This window comes from Tenrec ecaudatus, chromosome 12, assembly GCF_050624435.1.
Source record: "Tenrec ecaudatus isolate mTenEca1 chromosome 12, mTenEca1.hap1, whole genome shotgun sequence".
Taxonomy (NCBI): domain Eukaryota; kingdom Metazoa; phylum Chordata; class Mammalia; order Afrosoricida; family Tenrecidae; genus Tenrec; species Tenrec ecaudatus.
The window spans coordinates 118,235,410-118,262,214 of NC_134541.1; the positions used below are offsets into that span (position 1 = coordinate 118,235,410).

Below are 26,805 nucleotides of genomic sequence, written 5' to 3' on the forward strand. Positions count from 1 at the left end.
ACCAAAGAGTAGCTTAGGTTACTTAGTAAAGGCTGTCTCCCTGGAACATAGACCTCTGTCTGTCTGAGGTTGAATCTACAGCAACAACTGCAAAGGCTAGATGACAGAGGGCTTATGCTGATGCGGGGGAACAACTCACAAAAGGATGGTGAGAATGGCTGACCAACTCGAAGCATTCATCCATGGCGCTGAATTGCACAGGTAGAAATCGTTTGGGTTGGTTTTGTTTTGCTGTGTACATTCTCAACAACAACAACAAAAGAAACAGATTGAAATTCCTGAACATCTCCTTCCTCTGATCCTAACCTGCTTCTCCCTATTCCTCAGGTTGCCATGGTGTCGCAGTCCCTTCTTCTGAGGACATCTTCAAGTTGGCCGAGGCCAATGCCTGCTGGACCCCGGAGGCGTTCCTTTGCATGGAGGAAGACACGTTCCTCAGGAACGTGGAGCTGCTGGGCACGGTCAAGGGCTTCAGTCGGCCTCAGCTAAGAAGCCTGAAGGAGAAGGCGATACAGGTAGAGCTCCCGTCAGAGGGAGGAAGCATTAGGCAGCGGGGAAAACCAACAGCCGCAGCCTTTCTGTGCGTAGAGGAGTCTTTCTCAGGGGTATGTGCACACCCTCTATTGTGCTTAGAATTCCACCACACCAGCTTAGTGCTATATGTGAGACGTCTGCATCCGTGAGATGGGGCAGTCTCGAGTTTCCCCCATTATAGGACTGTGACAGAGGATGGAAGGGTGTTGGCACATAGTGGATGCTCTGGGGCTCCTCACCACAATGGTTCCGGGCATGGCGCCTTTTCTCTCAAGTCTCACGGCTGCTCGCTGCAGGCACGCTCAGAATCTGCTGGAGACATTCATAGGGAAGCAAACGTACCAGAAAGAAACAAGAGGCGGACTGAGAGAGTCACTTGCCATCTTTTAAAAGTTTGACTTTCATGGCGTATTTTGGATTGGAGCTGCTAGGGAAGGATAGTTACCCTGGTGGGGATAAGAAATGAAATTCCTTGAAATGATATTTGTAACTCCGTGTTTTTTAATGTCACTAGTCCAGATTTATTGGAGAAAACCCAGATGATAATACAGAAGGAAGCCAATTCCATTCTTTTACACAGCGAGAAGCACTGTTCGTGCTTTGGTACACGAGCTCTCCAGACTTCTGTTTATGTGTATAAAATATATTTGTGTATTCCCCATATCAAATGGTGAGTGTGTTTTATACATATATGAGGATATGTGGAAAACACGTATGCCGTCACATTCTGTGACCTGCTGTCCACATCGAACAGGCGTGTGCACAGTTCTCCGTATGGCAGAATCTTATTTATTTAGTTGCTTGTTAGATTTTTTAGATAGCTTTTACTGTGTTTTTTTTTTTTCATGCCACAAGGAAGGTTTTTCTACAGGTATCTTTGAGTCCCTGTCTCGCTATTTCCTTAGGCCACAGTCCCAGATGTAGAATTTCTGGGTCAAAGAGTATACATAGTTTCAACGCTTTTGATACATAGTATCAAATTGCCCTCTGAAAGCACGTGTCAATTTATGTTCACAGTAGTGACAAGCCAGGGTACCCCTGACCTCGTACCTTTTCAGCACTCCAAGCACTCACTGCCAATATGATGGGTCAACACGGCATGTTTTGATACTTTTAAAAAACTGATATTTGAACAATTGACTGAGAGTAACCCCCCCCCCCCCCCAGATATCTGTTTCTCCTTTTGTGAATTTCCCATTTGTGTCTTTTTTTTCCCCTAGAAAAGTGGCCAACTTTTTGATATTGATTTATAAGAGACCTTTATAAAGGAAGGGGATTTAGCCCATGCCCCTTTTAAGTGTTGTCAGTAATGTTAATTCTGGCGATTTTCCGCCTGCAGGTGTGGGACATGCCTGTTTCCTGGAGGCCGCACCATATTGTCTCCCTGGGGTGCATTGCTCTCGCTCTTAATGAAAGTGAGTTGGAACAACTGGATCTTAGCTCCATCGATACTGTAGCTTCCCTGAGCCTGCAGACAGAATGGACCCCAGGACAGGTAGGTAGATGTTGTTGGATCTTTAAATGATTTTATTGCTTTTTATTTCATTTTTTTTCATCCGTGACTATACTAATACTATTTATAATAGGTGCTTTAAAATCCTTGTCAATTCCATCGCCACTATCATTACTGAGCGTTCCCATGGCCTGATTTTACTTCTAGTTGTGAGAGATGATTTGAAAGTCTGATCATTGTGATCAAGGGTTTGACATTGTCAATTTTATGTTGTGAGTTGCCAAATTTTGTCGCATTCCTTTGGGCTTGGTTCTGGCGTACACTTGAATCACCTTTGAATCAATGGGATCCTTTTGTAGCATGTTTAAAAGCTTTATCAGGGCAGGCTCAGATTCTCCTTTATTCTGTCATCAATTTCACCGTGTTATTAAATCATGCTTTTCTGAGGACTCTACTTCATGCTCCGTATATTCTAAGAGCTCTCTACGCTGACTGGCGGGACTGTGAAGTAATCCCAGCTCCTTCTGAACTCTGGGAGTTGCTCAGCCTCCTCCTTTTGCATGGCTCTTTCCCTGTCTACGTGCAGCTTGACTCCCTGAATGTGCTGCTCAAATCCCAAACCCAGCTCCCTGCCATCAAGTCAATGCTGACACACAGCGTCCCTATAGGACAGGGTAGAACTGCCGCTTGAGTTTCCGAGACTGTAACTGTTTGCAGGAGAGGAAAGCCCCATCTTTCTCCCAAGGAGTGGCCCGCAGTTTAGAAATACTGACCTTGCAGTTAGCAGATGACTTGAGAAGACCTCTCTGCTGTTACCTGGCCCTCTGGGCACCTCTCTCCTCTCCAGCACTCCCTGTGCCCCAACATAAATTTTATTTTTTAACTTTCCTAGTATCAATTATATTCTCTGTTTTTTTATTAATTTAATGAGCCCACGAATCTACCTAATGGTAGATGAAACTCTGTTAATATAAGTAACAAGAATGTTTTCTCCAAGCACAAGTGTATATCAGAACGAATACTGGGTGCCGTGAGTGCTTTGGATTTGGCTCTCTCTTCTCAGCTCAGCTGGTCCACTGGGCTTGGTGGGTTCCTGACCCTGTCCTGCAGCTTGGAAAGTGCTCTCGGCACTTTCTAAATCTGCAAAGGCAACTCCCAGCATTTGTCCTGTTGGTTTGCCATCTTTTAGAACCCGTCTCTGTTGTCCCATGTCTAAAGGCAGCTGGTCCGGAGTTTATGTTCGGATGCTAACTGCTTAGAGTGGGAGGGGAATTGCCATGACAGTTAATCCTTCATGGTCTGGGTGGGAGTTCTCCCCAGAATTTAAAGTGTTTCAATTGGGAGAGAACTTTAAGGTATTTACTGCCGTTGGATCCTTTAGTGGCACTGTGGGTGAGCGTTGGACTGCTAACCCCAAAGTCAGCTGTTCAAACCCACCAGCCACTCTGGGAGAAAGATGGGGCTAGCTGCTCCTGTAAAGATTGATAGTCCCCGAAACTCTACACAGAGTTGCTATGCGTTGGAATCGACTTAATGGCACGGGGATTGAGCTTGGGGTCTGGGACTGCTGTCGTTTTCAGTTTCAGGCAGTCATCCCCAGTCATCATCACTAGGTGAACATATTCTGTAGCTCAACTCACTGCCACTGGGTCGATTCTGATTCACCGCAACCCTCTGCGGCAGGGTACAACTGCCCATGTGGGTTTCCAAGACTGCATCTCTGCAGGTAGTGGTTTCCACCTGCTGACCTTGTGCACCACAGCTCAACCTGTAACCACTCTGCCACAAGGGCTGCTAGGCTGCATTTTGCATCCCCATCAAAGGTGCACCTGGAGGAAGGGGGGACCAAATGCAATAATCAATGGCACACTCCTCCCCCCACCCCCCTGCCGCCCGGGGACAAACCACCGAAACTGTGTGTGAAGTAAGTGTAAGATATGAATAATGATAATTTATAATTGAGGGTCGGGGGAGGGAAAAAGAGGAGCTGCTACCAAGGGCTCAAATGGCATGTAAATGTTTAGACAATAAAGACGGCAACATATGTACACATATGTTGGATACAATTGATGTATGGGTTGTTTTAAGAGCTGTAAGAGCCCCCCATAAAATGAACTTCTAATCTAAAAAAAAGATGCACCTCACTATCATTGGTTTTTGAAACCATCCGGCATTGATTCCAATCATGTACTTGCCCATCCCTGACTCGCCACTCCGGCTAGGAGCAGATGTGTTGGGAGGCCAGGCATGCATCAGGGAGTAGAGTGTGTTTCCACACAAACACACAACCTGAGCGTGGAGACTTGCTGTTTGGGAGTCGGAGTGCAACAGGTAAGCACCCAGCGGCTAACCCAAAGGTGGCAGGGTCCCCGGGGGATCTGCGCCTGCAAAGAGCACACCCTCGAACAACCTATGTGGCAATTCTGTTCGGCCATGGAGGGTCTCTATACACCGCCAACACCAGCCCTTGGCATCCTGACCCCTCTAGAGGCGAAGAGGTGATAGACTGGGCTGCTAACAGCATGCTCCATGGGAGAAAGATGAGGCTTTCTACTCCCATAGTCACAGTCTTGGAAGTCCACAGAGGATGTTCTATCCCCTCCCATAGGGTCGCCGTGAGTCAGACTGGACTGGAAGGTAGTGAGAGAAAAGAACTGTCCACAACTTAGTCCTCAGAACCCGTCACTATGTTACCTTATAGGAACGAAGGGCTTTGCAGATGTAATGAATTGAAGGATTTTGAGATGGGGAGATTCTTCTGGATTATATGATGAACCCAATGCAATTACAGAGGTTGTTGTAAGAGGGAAGTGGGAGGGTCCCACCTAGACAGAGAGATGATAGATGGATGATGGATAGAAAGATGATAGGGGATTGATAGATAACATTGAAGTTTCTATGCTGCTGGCTTTAAAGAGGTAATGGAGCCATGAGCCAAGGAATATGGGTGGCTTCAGGAAGCCAAACTTGGCAAAGAAACCTTCTCCCTTAGGGCACCAGAAGGAATGAGGCCTTGCTGCCCCATTCAACGAAGATGACTTCCCATCTCCAGAATGTGCGGTGATCGTCTGTGTCGCTCATCAAGCCCCTTCACTGCAGCAGCTTCGGACACAAAAACTGAAAAAACACACAGAGGGGTTCCCAGCGGGAAAACCCGATGCTGCTGGCAAACCAATGACTGTACGTTCGGCAGGCAGAACCAATACACGTCCCCACCCGGAGTTGATTCCGTCCTCGCGCATCTCCCACGGCCCCGAGTGGCACCGTTCCGGTAGAGAAGGCAGTGTGCAGGTGTCCTCTAGGCCACCCGGAGAGTGACTTCATTCCCTGGTGCTGCTGTAGCCCAAACACCAAAAGCGAGGGACTTCCGGAACAGGAACTATTTCCCCACAGCTCTGGATGATGAGAGACCGCCATCAGCGGCACCAGAGGGTGGGTTGGGGAGCCTCTATGGGCAGAGCAGCCAGACCCCGCTTTCTGCCCCCACAGGGCCTAACGCTCTGACAAGTTGCCTCCCTCCCAACCATGCCCTCCAGCTCCGTCCTGTCCCATGGGAGAAGGCGAGACGCTTTCTCTGCCAGTTGACAGGTGGCACAGGCTGCGGCTCTCACTCTGGACGGCAGGAAACTGGGTGGACAGCGTGGGGGTGGGGTGGCAACAAGGTACCATGCTGAGTGAAGGGTGACACCAAGTGATGCCACTTTCATGGCCGTACCTCCCAGCTTGTCTGCTGCCAACAGTCTGCTCTGGGCCCTGGAGTCGGGGTGCAGTCTACACCCTGTGACACCATTGCGAATCAGGGCTGGCCTGTGTCCGTTTCTTCCCTGTAGCTAGTCCTAGCTAGTCCTTGGCCCTGGGTATGTAGACAGTCCTTCCAAGTGTCTCACCACCAGCACCAGCACCCTGCCCCCACCTCCTGCCCAGCTCTGCATCCAATCTGCTCTTTTTATAACTAAGAAGTGACTAGGTTTAGAGCCCACCCTACTCAAGAATGGTTCAATTAATACACTAAAGAAAGGCCCAGTTCCAAACAGGATTACAGCCAGATCTCTAGGGATTGTGATTCCAACACATATTTTGAAGTGGTGGGCTGAGCACAGGGACAATTTAATCACAATTGGGACATTTTGAACAATGCCTGATCCCAAGACTCATTGCCATTGAGTCCATGCTGACCCATAGTGGTCCCCTGTGGGTTTCCGAGACTGTAATGGGTTACAGGAGCAGAAAGTCCAGTCCTTCAACCCTGGGAGCTGCTGGTGATTTCAAACTGCCGACCATGCGGATCAGAGCCCAGGCGGAACCACTACCCCGCCAGTGCTTTTCTATGACTAGCGCTTAGCACCCATTAACAGTTAATTATTTTCATTGTTGCCCTGGTTGTCATCGTCATCATTGTAGTTGCTGCTATTAGCTTCCTTCCTCATCCTCCTCCTCCTCTTCATCATCATCATCACTTCATCATATTGCCCTCCCTCTTTCTAGGTTAGTTTCCTCATTTTTATAAGAGGGTTAAATTCAGGAGTCTGAGATTACTGCCACTCTAACGTTTTAGAATTTGGTGGCTCTGGGATTTGATAGCTGGCTTTGACTGGTTTGAAAAGTCTCACATCGCACTTCTGATATTGAAATCATTTTATCTGCAATCTGGGAGAAAACAGAAAAATATCAGACCTAGAAACTAGGGTAATCTCTTTCCCTTTGCACCAATTTTAATTCCCAGGAATGGCACTGAGATTTATCAATATGTTTGAAGAGGATATGAAAACCTAGCATTTGCATATATCATGTTCTGTCAGTTCCTCAACTTTAGCTCCCAATCAAACCCTAAAATGCTGGTTTCTAGATTAATAGTCACACCCGGAAGAACTATATGAACAAGTAGTTCAGCTGAAAAGCCAATAGAAGGAAAACACCCCCACCCCCACCTATTAGAGAAGCCGGAGGGGTGAACAGAGAGATGGAAGCTTCCGAGCTGTTCATTCCTCAGTGGTTAATATCGCCCAAAGTGGAGGTATTAATTGTCTTGGTGTCATTACGTAGATGCTGGTCCCGTCATCTGAGGGAATAAAATTTGACTTATCACTTGCGGGCTGAGCTTGCATCTTCCAGGCCTCGGTGGCAAGGACAATTTAATATACCACATCTCCAAAGTAATTTTACCTAAATTGTATTTTTGCACTTACATTTTCAAATGGGTATGCTTGATAGCTGGGAAGTACACATTGCTAAAAGCTCACTAGTGAAATCTCATTGTGAATACTTAATAATAATAATAAAAAATACTACAAAAGCTAACATGAACGTCCATTTCCCCTTTAGACCCTACCGTCTAAAATGCCAGCTCTGGAGCCAGAGAGCCTGAACTGTAGCTCTGGGAAAATTACTTCTGAGCGACGTGATGCTGGTCTAGCCACTTAACCACACTGCGCCTTCCTTTCCTCCTCTGTGGAGTGATGGGCACAATGAATATTTACTGCAGGGCGTTGTTCTGAGGATTAAACAAGGTAGTGAATGTGAAGTACTTAAAACAGCGCTGGAGTACAGCACGCTTTCAATAACCCTTCGCTGCGATTACTTTTGAAGATCCGGGGCGCTACAAATGGCTTATACCCTTAGCTGCCTGCTGAAAGTGGGGTGTGTGTGTGTGTGTGTGCGTCCACCTGGGAGAATCCTGGTAGAAAGGTCTGGGAACGTCTTAGTCTGGCACCAGTGGGAGTGCCACGAGTTAGAATTGACTCAATGGCAACTGGAAAATTATTCTGGGTGTGCGTTTCTGTTTGGTCAAAGACACGTAACCCTTTCGTGACTTGTGGTCCAAGTAGTGATCAGCCTACATTTTCTGCCTCTGGGGTTTTAGTAAAGAGGCCCCATGGCAGGAATAGTCAGTTAGGCCTTGGGATGCTCTTGGCAAGGTCAACAGTTCCAAACCATCAGCCACTAAGTTGGAGAGAGATGAGGCTTTCTACTTCTGTAAAAATGTACAGTCTCAGAAACCCACAGGGGCAGTTTTATTCTGCCTCTTAGGGTCGCTATTGACTTGAGGGCAGTGGGGTTTGGTTTGGTTTAACGAGAAGCTGCTGCTTAAGTGCATTCTGTCATCTGGTGGGGGCCTGTCTAACTCGGTGAATCTGAAGATCTGGGTGTCATCCCACTAATCACAGCACCAAAGACCCCTCAGGACCTAGGTGTCCCACCCATTGTATAAAAATCCTTATTATCTCAAAAAAAAACAACCCTCTATTTCATCCAGAATGCCGTTCATTACTGAAAGCACATGATTCTAAGAAAAAAATTCAAAGCAGAAATTCAAAGTGTGATGCATTTGCTATTTTTCTATTTAGTATATTCTCTAAAAGAACAAGGAACAAAGAGTGAGCAGATACATACACAGCTATGCACATCATGGCACTATCCCCAATGGCAAGTATTCAGAAACAACCACAATGCCCATTGGTGGAAGAATGGATAAGGAGCTTTGGAACGTACCCACCGTGGTACAGCTACAGAGTGATGAGAATGTGAAATGCCTCATGCCAGGGATGGATTTGGAGGCCAGGATGCTGAGTGAAGTTGGTCAAATATTATCTGATACCACTGTTATGAAAAATTAAAAGCTATCATACTAAAGAAATAGATGTTGATGGTTACCAGAGGTGGGAGGAGAGAGAGGGCACAGGCAGACACGTGGTCACTTGGTAGAGGGGAAGGTAATATTGGACAAATGGGAGATGGGAAAGGTGTGACAGGACAATTTATGGGAAGGGCCGATAAGTTGTTCAAGTTGTAAAATACAAAATGGATGATCTGATATGTGAACCCCACCTAATTCACAATAGAGAGGTTTTTTTTTTTTTACACAATAGAGAGTTTTACTTTAAAAAGTGTAGTGCTATTGAAACTTCCTACAGGGGGCGAGTTTTATGATCTTTGAGGGCAATGTAATGAAGACATTGATCAGTCTGATTTATAGGAACATAGGACATTTTCCTGAAGTCCATTTGTCACATGAAGGTAGGGACATGATGCTATTTTACAGGAGTATATGTTACTTATGACTTCGATAGTTCATTTATTCATTGAAGAGGTCCTTAGGGGACAACTGCTTTATGCCAGGAATTCTGCTGGCTCCTGAGGAAGCAACAATTAACTGGCTGAATATGGTCTTTCATTTTGAGGCATTTACTTGGGGAGACAAAAAAAAATCAGGGATCAAAGTTAAAAATGCAAATGAATCCAAATCATTGTCGTTAATAATACATGGCAAATGGACATGCTCATGGAGATAGCTGAGAGGGAGACATCTATGAGATGGGGGAGTCTGGTCTGTCTTCTCTGATGAGGCAGCATTTCAACAAACCTGAAACATGAAACACAGGAAAAATGGGATCCCGCTGGGACATTTCACCATCTCTCCAAATGTCACCGTCTCTCAACACTGGAGTGATGCACATTCTGGGACAGCGATGGACAAAGATGGGAGGGAGATGGGAAGAGTCGCTGTAACCCTGTGATCTTCATTCTACGGAGGGGATATTTATCCCTGGGTTTCTCCTCCTCCTCCTCTTTGCCTCGTGAGCTATGGTCTCTCGTAATCTTCTGCTTCTGGCCGTGTGACTGCTGAGGAATCCGACTTCATTGCATTGTTCCAGAACTGGCCGTTGAGTTGACCATGACTTGTGCTGTGACCCTGTGTGCAACAGAGTGAAATGCTGCAGACACCTATGCCATCACCCTCATTCTTCAGATGTGGGAGCTCATTGTTAAGGCTGTTGCGTTAATTATTTTTTTCTGGATCCTCCACTAAACCTAATGAAATGTTTCTAGAAATCAAATTGTTCAGCAGCTTCAGTAAGTTATTTCAAAGATTGTAAATCCCCCACCACTATAAAGGGTTTCAGTAGCGCCAACACTTATGGATTGACGTAATCTCAGGTATTAGTTTTGGTTGGAGGGTTGAAGAGTATTCAGGGCAACCATCATGGGGAATCCCTCTTCATGTGATGTTACCTTTCCCATCTCAAGAAGATAACAGGTGTGTCCATTCTGGAGAGTCCCCTCTGTCTCTGTCCCTGGTAACCACCAGTGAACGTTACATTCACTGCCATCAAGTCAATTCTGACTCAGAGTGACGCTGTGGGCAGAGTAGATCTGCCCCTGGGGGTTTCTCAGACTGCAAGTCTTTTTAAAAAAAAAAACATTTTATTAGGGACCCATACAACTCTTACCACAATCCATACATACATCAATTGTATAAAGCACATCTGTACATTCTTTGCCCTCATCATTTTCAAAGCATTTGCTCTCCACTTGAGCCCTTTGCATCAAGTCCTCTTTTTTTCCCCTCCTTCCCTGCTCCCCCTCCCTCATGAGCCCTTGGTAATTTATAAATTATTATTTTGTCATATCTTGCCCTGTCCGACGCCTCCCTTCACCCCCTTTTCTGTTGTCCGTCCCCCAGGGAGGAGGTCACATGTAGATCCTTGTAATCGGTTCCCTCTTTCCAACCCACCCTCCCTCCACCCTCCCAGTATCGCCACTCACACCACTGGTCCTGAAAGTATCATTCGCCCTGGATTCCTTGTACCTCCAGCTCCTATCTGGACTGCAAATCTTTACAGGAGCAGAAAGTGACATTTTCCCTCTGAAGAGCAGCTGGTCACTTTGAACTGCTGGCCTGTGGTTAGCAGTACCAAGCACAGCCCACTGGTTTCTGCATATTTACTTGTTTGCATCATCTGCTCAGACGAATCTTAAACATCTTAGGGATAATGTGGTTATGAACATCAGGCAAGCCAACTCACGAAACATATATTGACTACCATAACCAAAAAGGTTAAGGCAGAGTTCAGGAATGGCCAAATTGAAGAGCTTCAATAGTGTTGTCAGGCATCTGTTTTGAACTATAATTTACACTGGATCTTAACACCAAGACTGAGAAGTGAGTTGGTTTTTCTTTAAATCATTTTATTGGGGCTCATACAACTTTTATCACAATCCATACACACATCAATTGTGAAAAGCACACTTATACATTCGTTTCCCTCATCATTCTCAAAATTCGCCTTCCACTTGGGTTCCTGGAATCAGCTCCTGACTTTCCTTTTCCCCTTCCCCCTCCCTCCCCCTCCTTCCTCCTCCCCCTCCCCCATGAACCCTTAATAATTTATAAATTATGGTTTTATGTTATCTTACATTGCCCGGCGTCTCCCTTCACTCACTTTTCTGTTGCCCATCCCCCAGAGAGGAGGTTATATGTAGATCCCCAAGATCGGTTCCCCCTTTCTACCTCCCCTTCTCTCCCAGTATCGCCACTCTCACCGCTGGTCCTGAGGGGTTCATCTGTCCTGGATTCCCTGTATCTCCAGTTTCCATCTGTACCGCTGTGTATCCTCTGGTCTAACCAGGTTTGCAAGGTAGAATTGGGATCATGATAGTTGGGGGGAGGAAGCATTTAAGAACTAGAGGAAGGTTGTGAATTTCATTATTGCTACACTGAACCCTGAGTGACTCGTCTCCTCCCCACTACTACTCTGCAAGGGATGTCCAGTTGTCTACAGATGGGCATTGGGTCCCCATCATGTGCTCCCCTCATTCACGATGATATGATCCCCCCCCCCACCCCCGGGGCCTTTGGTGCTTGAAACCTAGTCCCCTCGTCCTTCTTGATCACACATGTTGGTGTGCTGAGAAGCGAGATTTTTACACTGTTTTAATCCTACTTTCTTCCATGTTGGTTTCACTCAAAAGGTGCCCTGGTGGGGTTGTATGATAAACACTGGGCTACTAACTGCAAGGCCAGTGGTTCAAACCCACCAGCCTCTCTGTGGAAAGAAAGACGAGGCTGGCTGTTCCCAGGAAGTTTTACAGTCTCAGTCCCCTAGATAGGGTCACTTCCATGACTGAGTTAGGACTGATGAGATAGATGGCAGTGGGTTTCATTTCCCTCAGAGGCAGGCTTTCCCTACTTGATGGCTTCTAGAAGATCCAGGTGTTTGTCAAGAAATATCTTCTCTACTAATGTTCCAGACAAAGTCCCAATTCGCTCTTACTGGATCACTTACCCAATTCAGAACTCACCGCCGCAGGTAGACTAAATGATGACCTGGTCGGCCAGTACGGAGTCCCTGGATGTCAGGACACAGACAGTACCAACTGACCCCAGTGAAGTGAGAATGTAGGAGGGGCAACTCCTCATGGAAAGTCATGGACAAGGAAGGGTCGCATGCTAGAATTTCAGGGGTCCTACCCATCAGACTTCTTAAGCAAAGCTCAATTGAGAGATCCCGATCTGGTCTTTAATACAGAACCACGCTAGGTACTACTCTCTGAAACCAAAGGTGGAAACATATTTCTGTGGGGTATTCCAAAACCCAAACCTAATCAACAGCCCCTGAGTTGATGCTGACTCTCCGTGACCCTTTAGGACAGAGGATAACTGTTCCTCAGGCTTTCCAAGACTGTCAATCTATATGGGAGTAGACAACCTCATCTTTCTCCTTGGGAGCAGCTGGTGGGTTTGAACCACTGACTTGTAGCTCACAGTCCAATGACTAACCTGATGTACCACCAGGGCTTCTTTGTGAGATATGTGAGGAAGAACAACTAATTTCAGCCAAGATGGTCAGAGCAGAGAAGATCTCATGAAGAAGGTGACTTTTGAATTGAGCTCCCAGACCCCCTTAAGGAAAAAAAAAAGGGGGGGGGGTTGAAGTTTAACTTGGGAATGCTGAAAAGGCATTTCAGGTGGCGAGGCTGCTTTGAACCAAGGCACGAAGGCAGGAAGTTACGAGGTTTCCTGGAAAGCTGTAGAGAAGATGCTGGAAGTGTTTGCATCCTGATGCAGAACTGGGGGGCCCAGATTCTGTGAAGGTCATCCGAATGACGGAAAGAACAAATTCAGCAGGTGCTGACACAGGGTGCAAGTTAAACTTTATTATTGTTGAAGGCTATCAAGCTTCACTGCCTCAAGGCACCTCCCCAGCGCAGGGAACATACTTGGACAAAGCAGCACATTAAGGGCATGCACCTGAATGCCATGGCCAGAATCTTTAGTGTGGGGAGGGCATCCATCTACAGAGGAGACGTTGGGAGACCAGTTCGGAAAGACTGTTATCCTCTCAGGATTTGGAGTCTCGGTCATCTCAGGCTGGTTCATCTTCTATCCTTCCTCTTTATAGGCCAACTCCATCCTGCAAGGGTTCCTGGAGGATTCTGGTTACGCGATCCAGGATCTGAAGAGCTTTCACTTAGCAGGACTCGGTGTGATCCTGTGCGCTATGAATATCACTGATATCGCACTTATCAAGGTCTCCGAATTCAGGTAGCCAAAGCACGCGTGTGCGTGCGGTGTGGTCGGATGGGTCATGCATGCTTTCAGCAAGATGCTCCTCACCGATGGCTTGCCACCTTTCTGGCTGTGCTAGGGAGCGGATTAGCTGGATTCGTACTCTGTGCTGAGTTCACCTTCTGTACATCTCACTTTGGTTGGCGAGTTGCCCAGGTTCACCCTCCATTCCTTCTTCTTCACCAGAGCGGTGGTGGCCAGGATTGGGGCCCTGCCCTGCAGCACTCAGGTTTTGGCTGAGTTTAAGAGGAAGGCAGAAGTCGTGTTTGGGAATCCCACAGACTGGACCGGCTCCATCTTGCAGGAGCTCGGGACCATTGCAGGTAGGAGCCCGCATGCTTCATTCTCTTTCCAACCTTAAGTCTTCGGGCAGAAAGTAAAAAAGTCCGAGGCCACATACGTGAGCATCTACCAGGTGACAGGTAACCTAGCTTTCATGACTTGCAGTTATTAAGGGTGGGATCTGTAGGTACCACCCCTCCCCCAACCCCATGGTTCTTTATTCATTAAAGTTAGACAAAGATTGCCTTGGAATATGATTCAATTGGCCTCTGTAAACTTAATCCACAATCTGAAGATGTACGGAGTGAAGTTCCTCTGGGCATCCAGCTAGATGTAGGAGGCCAATCAGGCGAGTGTGACTCAGCCTCTTGTCCTGTGTTGATGAAGGAGCTTACTTTTCCAGTGTGACTCTCAGGGTCTTTTGTAAGGGAGATCCTTGCCTGGACCGCGCAGGTCTGTGCATTCTGCAGCAGCATCATTAGTAAATCAAGAGACGTTCTGATGACTTGAACTGAACCCTTGTGATTCTTTTTTCTTCCCAGCTGGATTAACGAAGGAAGAACTCCGAATGCTCCACAAAGACTTGATGCCCTATTTCCAGCCATCAGCAATAAAATGCCTTCCTGATGAGATATTCAAAGTAGGTGCTCGATTCTTCAAGGAGACACGGGAGCTTGACCCCATTTAAAATCACACGGGGGAAGCAGACAACAGGCCTCTGATTCTAAGAACTTGCAAACAGGGCTTGGCTTCCGCTGACAGGGGCAGGGCACACCTGAATGCCAAGAATGGGCAGGTCACAACATCATGTGAGGTGGTTTATGGCTGCTATTTTTTTCTTAAACTCTTTTTTTTAATTATTATTATTATTTTAAACTCTTAATTGTGCTTATTTTGATGGTCATTTCCTATTTATAGCAAGTGGTACTCCTTTCCTATTTATGGCTATGTGGTGTGACAGGTTGAAAATTCTTAGCACATATGTCTCAGGATAGGGAATTTTTCACATTTTAGAAAGATCGCTCTTTGTCAAGATTGCCTGTAACTTAACACTCCCGGCTGGGGAAGCACCTTGTAAGCAAACACATTAATATTTCGGCAGATTAATCTCTGACAAGTCACACTAATTGGAATAAATAGAGACTATAAATAGCCTCACATCAATTCAGGTCAGGTTTTCATGAAAAATAAGTTTGTCTTAAACTTTGGGAGCGCTTTCAATTGGTAGACTTCGGGGATTTCAAAATTGCCAGCGACAGATTGTGCACTTGTTTAATATTTCCTTTTGGAATAATTTAAAGTGCTTTAGCTGACTTAAGGAAGAAGTAGAAGAAAACCACCTTGTTGTTATTGTCAGGCCATAGGGTCAGATCCAACCCACAGCGTGACCCTATGCGCAACAGAACAAAACACTGCGGTCCTTTGCCACCCTCACAATGGTTCCTGTGCTTGATTCCATTGCTGCAGCCACTGTGTCCATCCATCTCACAGGGAATGGATCCCTCTCTTTCACTGCCTCTCGACTTGACCAAGCAGGATGGACTGGTCTTTCCTGACAACATGTCCAAAGTACATGATATGAAGTCTTGCCACCCTTGCCTTGAAGGAACACTCTGGCTGTACACTTCTTCCAAGACAAATTGGTCTGTCCTTTTAGTGTCTATGGCACTTTCAGTATTCTTAGCCAGCACCATCATCCAAAGCCACATTGGGATGGGCGATAAGCTACTATGGCAACAAGTGAGAAGGCAGAATTGGATCAGACAAGGTTTGGGAAGCAGAGTATCTAGTTAGTGGTCCTCAGGAAGGTCCTCCAAGGAAAAGGGAGTGAACCTGATGTCCTGTTGATTGGGCAACTCGGGAACACCCTCTGCCTGCCTCAACAAGATACGGCCAGCAAATGCATATGATGGGACATCACTGGTTCATGTCAAGACATCGCTGACCTAGAATCACTCTAACATTTGGGACAATTCCCAGCACCAATCATCATCATCACCATCATCATCATCACCATCACCATCAATCATCTCACAGCCATTGAGCCTATTCTAGCTTAGGGGGACCCCATCAGACACAGTAAAACTGGCCCTGGGGTTGCGAATATTTACAGGAGCAGAAAACCTCATTTTTCTCTAGAAGAGCAACTGATGGGTTGGAACTGCTGACCTTGTGGCTAGCAGCCCAATATATAATCGATAATCCTCAAGGCCATTCAAAGGAGTCCTGGTAGTGCAGTGGTTAAGCGGTTGGCTGCTACCCCCCAAATCTGCGGTTCACACCCACCAGAAGCTCCACAGGAACCAAGAGCGGTGATAAGCTCCTGTAAAGGGTACAGACTTGGGAACAGTGTCCCGGATAGGGATGCTATGAATTGGCATTGACATGATGCCTCCCCCAGGGCCTCCTTCTTTCTCTCTGGGGAGCCTGTGCATCTGCCTGGGATGGGTGTGATTCAGGATGTTGCCACGTTGCAAAGCCCTTCCTCTTAGTCTCTTTCGTAGAGTAGCCTGCTTCGTTCCTTAGCTATTCTCAAAGTTCCTCTTGATCACCACAGTGTGCCGACTCCGGCCAAGGTGCTGGGGTGGGCCTGGAAGGTGACACAGAGGAGTGAAGCGGGTTGAGTCCATCTAAGATGTATGTGGTTGGGGGTGGGGGAAACCCGTACAAAATCATGGGACAAAACCCACACAGTGATCCCCTGTGGGTTTCTGAGACTAGAACTGTTTCATGGCAGTAGAAAGCCCAGTCTCTCTTCCTCGGAGCTGCTGGCAGTTTTGAACTGCCGATTACATGGATCACAGCCCAACACATAGCCGTTGCACCAAAGTAATGAAACCCTTTATTAAACTAAAATAAGAAAATGTGAAGCTCTTGGTTCCTGACACATCTTCAGCTCAGTCTATACACTCCTGAAGGCAATGTTGCCGTGTCTCTAACCCTTTCTGGAAGAAAATCTGCATTTCAAACTGATACCACGTCAAAAGAGCAGTTTGAGCATCCTTGTGGGACTCAGATCATGTTCCTTTTAAACATTCTTTGAGTGGTTGGCAACAACAAACAGGGGCAACATCAGGGTTAGAGAGTGAGTGGATGGGGTGATGTTTCCCAATGGTATTTTCATAGGACAGTCTTGGTTAATTGTCAGAGAATGAACAGGTGCATTGTCAGGAGGGAAAAAATTGTCCTTTTTCTGGCTTTTTTTCCCTCACCAATGCAGTTTTCAATTTTCTAAAAACTCCTTCCTAATAAGCCCCTGTGATTGTCCTTTGAGAAAATCTATCAAGATAACTTCTTTGTAATTCCCCAAAGCAGTCTCTATTGCCTGTTAAGCTGGCCTCGCTGGCTTGAATTTAACTAGCCGAGCTCCTTTGGAAGCTATGGTTTTGATTTGGCGTGGTTTTTTGAAGGGATCCTGATCAGACTAAGACAAATATATTACCAAAAGAACGTTTTTGCAGCCATCCATCAATTGCAGAGACATGTTTAAACACCTTTTGCTTGGGATAAATCTGTGCATGTACGAACTACAACTCTAGTATATATATATATATTTACCCTCTTGAACTATACCCTTTCCTAACCCCCTAGAACTTTTTCCTTGGGTAAATGTCCTTTCAGTTTCAAATAGTGAACGGTGTGTGCCTCACTAAAGCTAACCTGACCTCGAAGGATAACAACCTGGAAAGATAAGTTACTGTGCTTCAGAAATTTGAGCTATGTCTGGGAGACAGATAGGGAAAGCCTCTAAGCAGGGGAATGACATGGTCCCAGGTAAGTACCGTACCTACCTAATAAGAGCAAAGAAGCTGAATGTGAGTGAAGGAAAGGGGCTGGGAACATAATCCCTTCCCCCTAAATCTCTGGGGCCCTAGAAAATATACTGGAAGGCTTTAAGACCACTCCATATAAACATAATCCTGCTACCCCATCTCATTCTGGTTCCATTGGAGCGACTCACTAAGTTCTTTGACTGGGAAATGCCTTTAGAAAACTCTTCACTCTGTGTTCTCAAAGACATAGTGTGTATCACAGAGTTCCTACTACCCATGCCCATGACAGACATCACCAATGGATCACTGTACTTTATCTCCACTGAGTTTTGCCAGGTCTTATGCGTATGATGTCCAGGCAGTCTTAGCAGAGATTCAGAATAGGCGTAGAAGATTGTGCCATACTACATTTAGTCTACAAGCCCACAGAAGCTGTGTCCTTACCCAAGGTCACACATCTAGTATGTGGGAGAGCTGGATGTTTTGTTTTTGGTTTCAGGTCTTTGGTTTTAAGATTGTGCTGTTCCATCTGCATCAGTCCCCTCAGTTTGGGTCTGAAGGGATACTGTATCAATTTTCTCAGTTTGGGTCTTGAATTACTGAAGGGATACTGTGCATCGAATTCAACAATATTAAGTCACACAGAGAGCAAATGATGACTTTTAACTCTTCTTTAATATTTCTGATGATCTCAGGACTAAGTCATATTTGGGGAACTAAATATTGTTAACATCCCTATTACAGTTTATATATATTCATACATTTTTTTTAATTAAAGAGGGCATTGGCTTCAAGTTCATATTACGTTGGCCAACAATCTAGCTAAGATTTAACAGTGCTATTTTCTTTTCTTTAAAAAAAATCTTTTTATTGGGGCTCATAAGGCTCTTATCACAGTCTGTACATACGTCAATTGAGCAAAGCACCTTATACATTCATTGCACTCGTCATTCTCATAATTCACCTTCCACTTGGGTTCCTGGAATCAGCTCGGTTTCCCTTACCCCCCCCCACCCCATCCCCCTCCCTCCCCGAACAGTGCTATTTTCTATTGTTGTTGTGATTTGGGTGAAAGCTTACAGAGGAAGCAGACACTTCAACAAAGCAGACACCCAGGGAGCTAACAAACATGTGAAGAAATTCTCACAATCATTAGCCATTACAAACAAAGAAACTCCTGCCATCAAGTTGATCCTAACTCATAATGACCCCACATAGGGTTTGCAAGATCTTTCTGGGAGCAGATTTCCTACCCCAAAGAGAAGCTTTCTACTCAACAGTTCAGATACATTTTGTGACATTAATTACAAACGCACAATGTAACAGCATTCTTCCCACTTTCCCCTCAGTTTGGCCCATTTCTTTTTCTTTAAAAAAATACTATTATTAGGGGCTCATACAACTCTTATCACAATCCATACATATACATACATCAATTGTGTAAAGCACATTTGTACATTCATTGCCCTCATTTTCAAAACATTTGCTCTCCACTTAAGCCCCTGGCATCAGCTCATTTTTCCCCTCCCTCCCCACTCCCCCTTCCCTCATGAACCCTTGATAATTTATAAATTATTATTTTGTCATATCTTGCATTGTCCGGCGTCTCCCTTCACCCACTTTTCTGTTGTCCGTCCCCCAGGGAGGAGGTCGCGTGTAGATCTTAGTCCTTCTTTCCCTTTCCTTCTTGCCTTCCAAGCTTTGGTCTTGGGAAAATGCTGCCCCTTTGTTCTTGTATGGTGATTGTTGCCAGGAGTGCTGATTTCCTTGGTATTGCTGTTCACCTTGGGCTTGTCTGTCAGTTGGCTGAAAGTGAGTCATGGGGATGAGTTCAGTTTCAAGACCGAAGGGCATCTAAGGGCCATTGTCTTGAGGGTTCTACCCGTCTCTATCAGACCACTAACAAGCCCCGTCTTTTTATGAGTCCGATCCCCATTCGTCCCACTGTACCCAGGATCTCTTACTGCGATCCCTTTTATTGTGGTCCGCATTTTGTCCTTCTCGTTTTGAGGAGTGGAGACTGGGCATCACATCGTCCCTTTGTTCTTCGGGCAAACTGCTTTCTTGAGCCTTTGATTGGCTTCCTTCTGATTTGCTCCACTTGGGAAGAGATCAGTGGTTGCACCTGGTGGCATTGTTGGGGAACTGCAAGGTTGGGGCATCAGCGTCTCCTCTATTCAAGTCCTCTGTCCATTTAAAAAAGTGGATTATGTGTCTTTTAGTGGTTGAGGTCTACAAATTTTAGACAATCCCTTGTCTGATATGTTGTTGTCCCCCAATTTTCCCAGTCTATAAATTCCCATTTTTACGTTTGTGGCAAAGTCTTAAAAAATTTTTTATGAGAAGCTTTATGAATTTTCTTTGAGGTTCCTTTAACAAATTTATCATTATCTTCCCAAGTTTGGAACAGTCAGTGCTCTTGATTTCCTCTCCACGTGGAAGCTCTGTAATGACATCCTCGTCATTTCCTCTTTTTGCTTTGTAGTTGTCATTATTTAAAGAATGGACGTCTCTGGCTCCCTGTTTAATGTAGGTTGACTTCATTTTTGACATTTCTCTGTCTTGGTTGGTTTAGGGTGATGTTCTCTTAATAACGGATTGTTCTTAGTCCAAATGACTTTTTTAGTGTTTGTTTTAAGACTGCTCTGGGTTTTACCCACTCCCATAATTCCTGCTTTTCTGGGGCTGTTCTAATGTCACCATTGTATTTGAGGGACAGTCTTGCCAGTGATATAGTTCTTGTTGGCAATACTTTTTCTTTCAAAGTTTTATATATACCCTCCCATGGCCTTCTTGTTTGTATAGTTGCTGAGCTTCATCTTCTTGGGTCTCTTGTAGGGGGAATTTTTCATTTTTTTCAAACTGCTTTCAGGATTCTTTCTTTGTTTCTGGTTTTAGAAAGTTTGTGACATATATTGGTGACTTTATTTGGGGTTTGTTGAGCTTATTGCATGCATATTTTCTCATCTTTCATGATAGTAGGGACACTTTCTTCAACAATTTCTGGCTCTTCCTTTTCTAGAATTTCAATCACATGTATTATTCCTTTTAATGATGTCCTGCATAATTCTTAGATTTTCTGAAAATAAAATTTTCCCCTGTTGTTCCTTTAACAATTAGTATTAAGAGATTTCTCTTTTGCATTACGAATTTTTCTCTTTCATTGATTCAATTCTACTCGGCCTTTCCAACATATTATCAATTTTGGAATTTTCATATTAATTTTCTGAATTTCATACTTTTGTATAGTATGTAATTCTTCTACTTTATTTTGCCAACCTGTTCTTGCATTATTTTCCTAAGTTCTTCAATAGCTTTTGTTCCCCTTGATCCAACTATCAATCCTTTGTAAGTACTTAAATATAAATATTTTGAATTCCTAATTGAGTAGTTCCAATACCATTTCTTCCTTGGGAAGATTTCCTGGCCCTGTAGTTTGACCACTTGTTCGAGACATTTTGCCCATGATTTCTTTTGTTGTTGTTGTTGAAGCGTTTGATCAATCTCAGATCTTATGGTATTATTGAATTACTTGGTTGATTGTATGTGGGTTGCTTCACACTGATTAAAAAAAATCCATCTGAACAATGGACGGTGCCTTAGCCTCCTTACTTGTTTGGCAGTATCAGGTGCTCACCACCTAGCTCAAGGTGGACTTGATAGTGGGTGGGAGAGCGGGCAGGGGTCTTTGATCACTGATTGTGGAGAGCAGGTTGGACAGGCGTCGGCTGCCATCTCTCATGGCTCTAGTAGTGCTAGTGTGAGTGATGCCACTTGCCTAGAAGGTGCAGTGGCAGGTGTGGCAGGGCCATTGTCTTTCAACTGCTGTGTAAAAATAGAAACAGGGGACAGGGAGAGGAAGAAAGACAAATAGAGGTGGAAGAGGAAAGTCATAAGAAGACAGAGAAAAAGGGAGAGGGAGAGGGAGAGGGAAGGGGTGGAGAGAGAGAGAGAGAGAAAGGAAAAACAAAATTTAAATGAAAGTGTCACAGCACTGGTGCACATGCAGGGCGTCAAACACGGTCTCAGTGATGGAGTGACACGCACTTCCAGAGTGCACCCCACTACATAGGGAGGGGGTAAGGGTGGGCACTACTTAACATGGAGATGGCAGGGGAGGGGCACTACTTGCTCAGTGGGACTTAAAAAGGGGAGTCAGGAAGGAAAAAAAGAAAAGACAAGAAGAGGGGCACGGGCATTCGCTACCCATCAAAGCGGCGGTGGAGGGCTCTCACTCCGCGGGAGTGCTGCCCACCGTCCATGGAGGCGAGGAGGGATGCTGTTGACCATGGAGATGGTTGTGGGGGTGGGGAGGGCAGGAGGAGAGGGAACAGGTGGGGATAGGGAAAGGGAAGAAACAAGGGAAAGGGAAAGGCCCCCCAATACACTGACAATGGCACCCAATGCTGCCGCCTAGTTGAAACCACCTTCTAAGGCGAGGGGTGGGGCAGGTGCCACTAACAGCAGGGGTGGTGGGGTGCTTGGTCCAGGAAAGAAAAGAGTGTGGGGGTGGGAGGAGCCAAATACTACAAGATAAAGCTAAAAAGAAAAAAACCTTCCGTGTGTGTGTGTGTGTGTGTGTGCGCGCGCGCGCAGATTTGATCAGCGACCAGGTAGGTGGGGGTGTACCTGTGGTCACTGGGGGGCGTACAAGGCCAAGGGAGAGAGATCAGTCCCAGTGCCCCAAATCCTGCCCCATGAGGCATACTGAGCAAATTGGCTGTTCACCGTTAGTTGTGCCTCTTTCCTTGCTGTTTCCCTTCAGTCTCTGTGTTTGATCTATTTCTGGATCCTCCCCTTTGAAGCTCTGAATTCTAGGGTTGTCATGGGTATTCGGTTCCCTTGGTTTCATAGGTCTTTCTTGGGTCTGAGTGGTGTGTGTCTGTCTAGGCTATCACCTTGAATCTTCTTTCCATAAAACCCAAACAACTCACTGCCCACCAGTCGGTGCCGACTCATAGCGACCCTCTAGGTCAAGGGAGAACTGCCTCTGTGGGTTTCTGATGCTGTAACTTTAAGGGAATAGAAAGTCTGGTCTTCGTCTGGGTTTCGAACTGCTGACCTTGAAGTTAGTAGTCCATCGTGTAAACCCGCTGCCACCAGTGTTCATACGCCTTCCACGGGGTTGTTTTATTTCTTTGGCCTCCTTATGATTACTTTTTATGACTCCTCATAGCTGGTGGTGCTGATTCTCCATTTTTCGGAATTTCCGTGTACAAAGTTCCTTTTTAAAAGAATTTGGACCGATTTTTAAGGAAAAATACCAGAGGAGAACAAATGCTTGGTGATGCGGTCACGTTGGGCAGGCCACAGGAGGGGGGCCGAGGTTTAGGAACCCCTGCGTGCCCGGGGTCCGTCTCCGGGCACTGCCTTCTCACCCTCCTGCAGGAGCTGTCCCCAGAGCAGATGGCTTCTCTGGGCCCAGAGAATGCGGCGGCGGTGACCAACGCCCAGCGACAGCGGCTCAGCGGGCAGCAGCTGCAGAGCCTCCAGCGGGCACTAGATGGCGCTCAGGCCCACTCCTGGCTCGACCCACCTCTGAGCACCAGCCCCGCCCGCACCTCCGGTTCGCCCCCAGGTGAGCCCAGCCGCCCCGGTCCTGTTTTCACCCTGACCCCCTTCCCTAACTCTGCCGCGCTGGGGGCAGGAAGATGACCAGGACTCAGGGCGAGATCTTTGAACTGGGGAGACTTCCCGGAGCGCAACCTCCCAGATCCCTGCCACATTTATGTAATGGATCTTCAACCCTGGTGGCCCCTTAAAGCCACCTGCAGGGAGAGGGGAGGTGCTTTAAAAAAGCTGCCGGTTCTCTGGACACCCCCCTCCCCCCAACCCCTTTGGGATCAGCATCTCTGGGCACTCAATCCTGGAAGTGCTTCTCCGGCCAGTACTCCCAGCTTCCTGTGAATTCCACATAGACTCCCTGCGTGCAAAAGCGAATCCAAGAGACCATCTCATGACTCTCGCAAGGGCGGATTGCACACCTTGGTCTACACCTTGCCGTGTACACTCGGGAACCGGTTCTGTACGTGGCTGGATGGCCCCCTCGCCACTGTCTTTAAGCAGGGCTTTGGGACCCGGCATTTCCGGTTCTTTTCCTTCGCGCTCACAAACCCTGCTGATGGTGCATCACTGAGCCCCGTGCTTGGGGATTTGGACAAATATTGCCAAATCTCTTTCACCGAGGCTCCGTTTTCCCTGGGAGCAGCGGTGGCGGAAAGCGATGAGGTCATCAGCCAGGGAACTTGGATGCCGGCTGGTCAAATCCACGAGGCCTGTCGCTCTTTTAGGCGATACAGAGACTGGGCTGAGTGGCTGAAGTTCATTTCGGGGAGTGCTTGACAGAACGTAGCAGCGGGCTGGATACCTCCCCAAAGGGCTTCAAAAACTCAGGGAGAGGCCAGCAAGTTATATCCCCCTGATGGCCAGCTGAGGGGCTGTCTGGCAGGTTGTTAAAAGGAGCAAGGGGCTTCAGCGATGGGACAGAGGAGGCGCGGTTCGCAGCAACGGGAGCCACCTTGTCCTTCCCTCCAGGTCTCAGGCTCCATTGCTTCTCTCCGTGGTCTTGCTTGCCCTCAAATGTCCTTTGTCCAAACTTGCTGAGTTTGAACAGTCTTAAGTTTAAAGGGAATTTTGCTGCAAGGGGAGAAGGGCGGTCCATTTTGGATTTTACGGACTAGCTATTAAGCAGCTCGTCATCCCAGCCTTGGTGAACAGCAGGCTAACTCCATCTCCTACTGTATCAACATCGTAGGTGCCCCCCCTTCCATGAACCTCAAAGACCTCAGTGGATTTGGCCGCTCATCTCCTGCTCCCTAAATTTGCTGAGTTATCAGAATTACCTGGAGGGGGAAGGACTGCTGTTTGCAGTTCAACTTGGGGGGGAGGGCAGGTTAAACTTTCTGAATCAGCCTCTCCAGGGAAGGCTCTGGAATTTGCATTTTGGACAAACTCCCCAATGGACTGATGATTAAGGTACCCCCTCGTCCTCATTCAGTTTACACTCTCAGATTTCACATTCCTACAACCCCGATTGGGGTCACTATTCTCATTTAAGAAACGAAGAACCCAAGGTTCAGTCCAGAGGGAGTGCAACCCAAGGCCGGGGTGGGGGGGGGGGGTTGGGGGTAAGGACCCCTCGGTGTGGCAGGGACCTTGCTCAAAGGCTCTCTTGCCTTGTGTTTTGTTTCAGGAGCTCCTACCTGCTGGGGCCTTGGGCTCGGCTGCCTGCTGCTGGCTCTGTGTGAGGGTGTTGCACTCTGGTGACCAGTGTGCGTGTGGTGGTGGTGGTGGGGGTGGGGTGGGGGGCATGTTGAAACAGAAGACTCATCACACTTGCCTGGGTCCAGAACCTTAACTACTGCAACGGACTCTGGGGTCTTGATATTTAAAAGGGACCCTAAGGAAAAATAATTATAACCCCACCCCACCCCCAAGAAAACCCCACAAACAAACAAACAAACAAACAAACAAACAAAAACTTGTTCTGGCAAATTCTGAAGCGGACCGATCTGAGCAGGGAGCTACACCTTGCCCAGTTGTAGCCTTTTCTCCTTAGCTTCTTGGAACCAAAAATTGTGGAGGGCAGGGGTGGCAGCAGGGGGTGGGCAAGGCCCAAACCACACCCACCATCATCAAAATAATTCTGACTTGAAATGACCCACGGTAGGGTTTCTGAGTCTTGGTAACTCTGGACAGGAGCTGATGGACCCAGCTTCCTCCTAAGGAGCGGCTGGTGGGTTTGAACCTTAGCAGTCCAGGGCTCTCCCAACAGCGCCACCAGTAAGTAGAGTTAGGACCATAGGCACTAGTTACTGCCTACCTCCTGAGAGCAGAACTGCAGGCAAAGGCCAGGCCAGAGCTGGGTCTCACTCGGCCTTGATCTCACTTGCTTGGAGCTTCAGGCTGCCTGGAGTCTCAGATTTTTAGTGGAGCCGAAATAAATGAATCCCTCAACAGCAGCTGCTGTCCGTGTTGTTTCTGGGGGTGTGGCATTGCTGGGGAACGAAAGCACCGAGTATCTCAATGCGAAATCCTTGTTGAAACACAGGTGCCCTGCATTTCCTGTGAAAGTATCCATTAACCTTTCAACATGCTCTTTGGTGGTGGTGGTGGTGGTGGTGGAGGGCGTGGCTCTTGCTCTTCCTGCTTTGAGTTGCTCCGAACTTAGGGCAGGGGGTGTTGGAAACAGAAACCACACCAAAATCATTGTGTAAGTGAATCTCCTATCTGAGGGTGCCACCCAAGACCCACTCTCAACCCACTGGCCCTCCACTTTGGGGTGCTGGGTGAGGTGACGTCTGGAAAGTTCCCAAGGCTCAGGAGGGCAGAGCTCAGCAAAGAGGTCAGCAGTGGGGCTTGCTGTCTCCCAGGGTCCAATGCTCCCTAAGTCGCTTTGCAGTCCTCAGGGGGAATCCGTCAGATGTGCGTCCTGCTGCTTTGCGGCCATGGCAGGTCCTGAGCGCCCTTCCCCGAGTGACACATCCACAGCTGACGTCTCATCTGGCGGTGAGCAGAAAAGCCTGTTGGAATTGTCAAAGGTCAGTGGTGTCCGTAAGAACAGGGAGGACTCTTAAAATGGACATCCTACGTGGTGTAGACATGGGCGTGTTTCTAATGTCACGTGTGGTTATGACGAAAAATTCTGAGACCCAGTGTGGAAGGGGTGGCTCTGAATTGCGATCCCTGGTCAGACGAGGTTCCTTTCTTTCTGGAGGGGAATGGCGGCGAATGCCATTCATTTCAACATCCTCTGTGAAGCTGGGTGGGTCAGCTGCTTGGAGGAGGTGCTGGGTGAGAACGGCTACATGGATGCCAGGCTGGCATCTCCTGCAGCATCCTACTATGTGCCAGCTTTATCTAGACTCACTAGAGGGAAAAACCCAGAAACAGCTTAACAATTTTTTGGGGGGGATCATTTTTGAATTTTTCCTTGGCTCCTGACCTGCTGTAATTCCTGGACCCTTCCACCATCTTGGATGGTAATAATAATAAAAACTCCCCTAATAAAGGGCTAGCTTGCATCAAATTCTGTTCATCACCTCATTTCATCCCCAAGACAACCCTGCTAGTTGGGGTTGCTGTAATTTTCATTGTCCACTTTTAACAAAAAATAAAATAGTTCTATTGGCACTTCATCCACATATCATCCACACATCATAGACTTCAATAGTTTAACCATATCGAGAAGAGATGTACAATCATTGCTACAATCGATTTTTAGAACCTGTTCTTCCTTATACTCATTGTTATTAGTGTAATTTTAAAAATTGGCAAAAATACAACAAAACATTCTCCAACAACTTCTACATGTATAACTCAGTGCCATTAATTATACTCTGTGTTGTGCACCCAGTTATTGATATCTTATTCCAAATTATTCCACCACCATTAACATAAGCACAATGCCTCCTAAG

At 46.7% G+C, this 26,805-nt stretch overlaps 1 protein-coding gene across 1 annotated transcript in view; it reads left to right on the forward strand.

Moving 5' to 3' along the window:
- OTOA (otoancorin) overlaps positions 1 to 24,655 on the forward strand; it is an 82,452-nt gene extending 57,797 nt beyond the window's left edge. Inside the window, exons 22-28 of the mRNA XM_075528119.1 lie at positions 328 to 515; positions 1,874 to 2,029; positions 13,168 to 13,310; positions 13,521 to 13,657; positions 14,159 to 14,256; positions 22,778 to 22,967; positions 24,582 to 24,655. Coding sequence (XP_075384234.1) covers positions 328 to 515; positions 1,874 to 2,029; positions 13,168 to 13,310; positions 13,521 to 13,657; positions 14,159 to 14,256; positions 22,778 to 22,967; positions 24,582 to 24,655 — 986 coding nt within the window. The remainder of the gene's footprint in view (positions 1 to 327; positions 516 to 1,873; positions 2,030 to 13,167; positions 13,311 to 13,520; positions 13,658 to 14,158; positions 14,257 to 22,777; positions 22,968 to 24,581) is intronic.
- Positions 24,656 to 26,805: the final 2,150 nt, after the last annotated feature.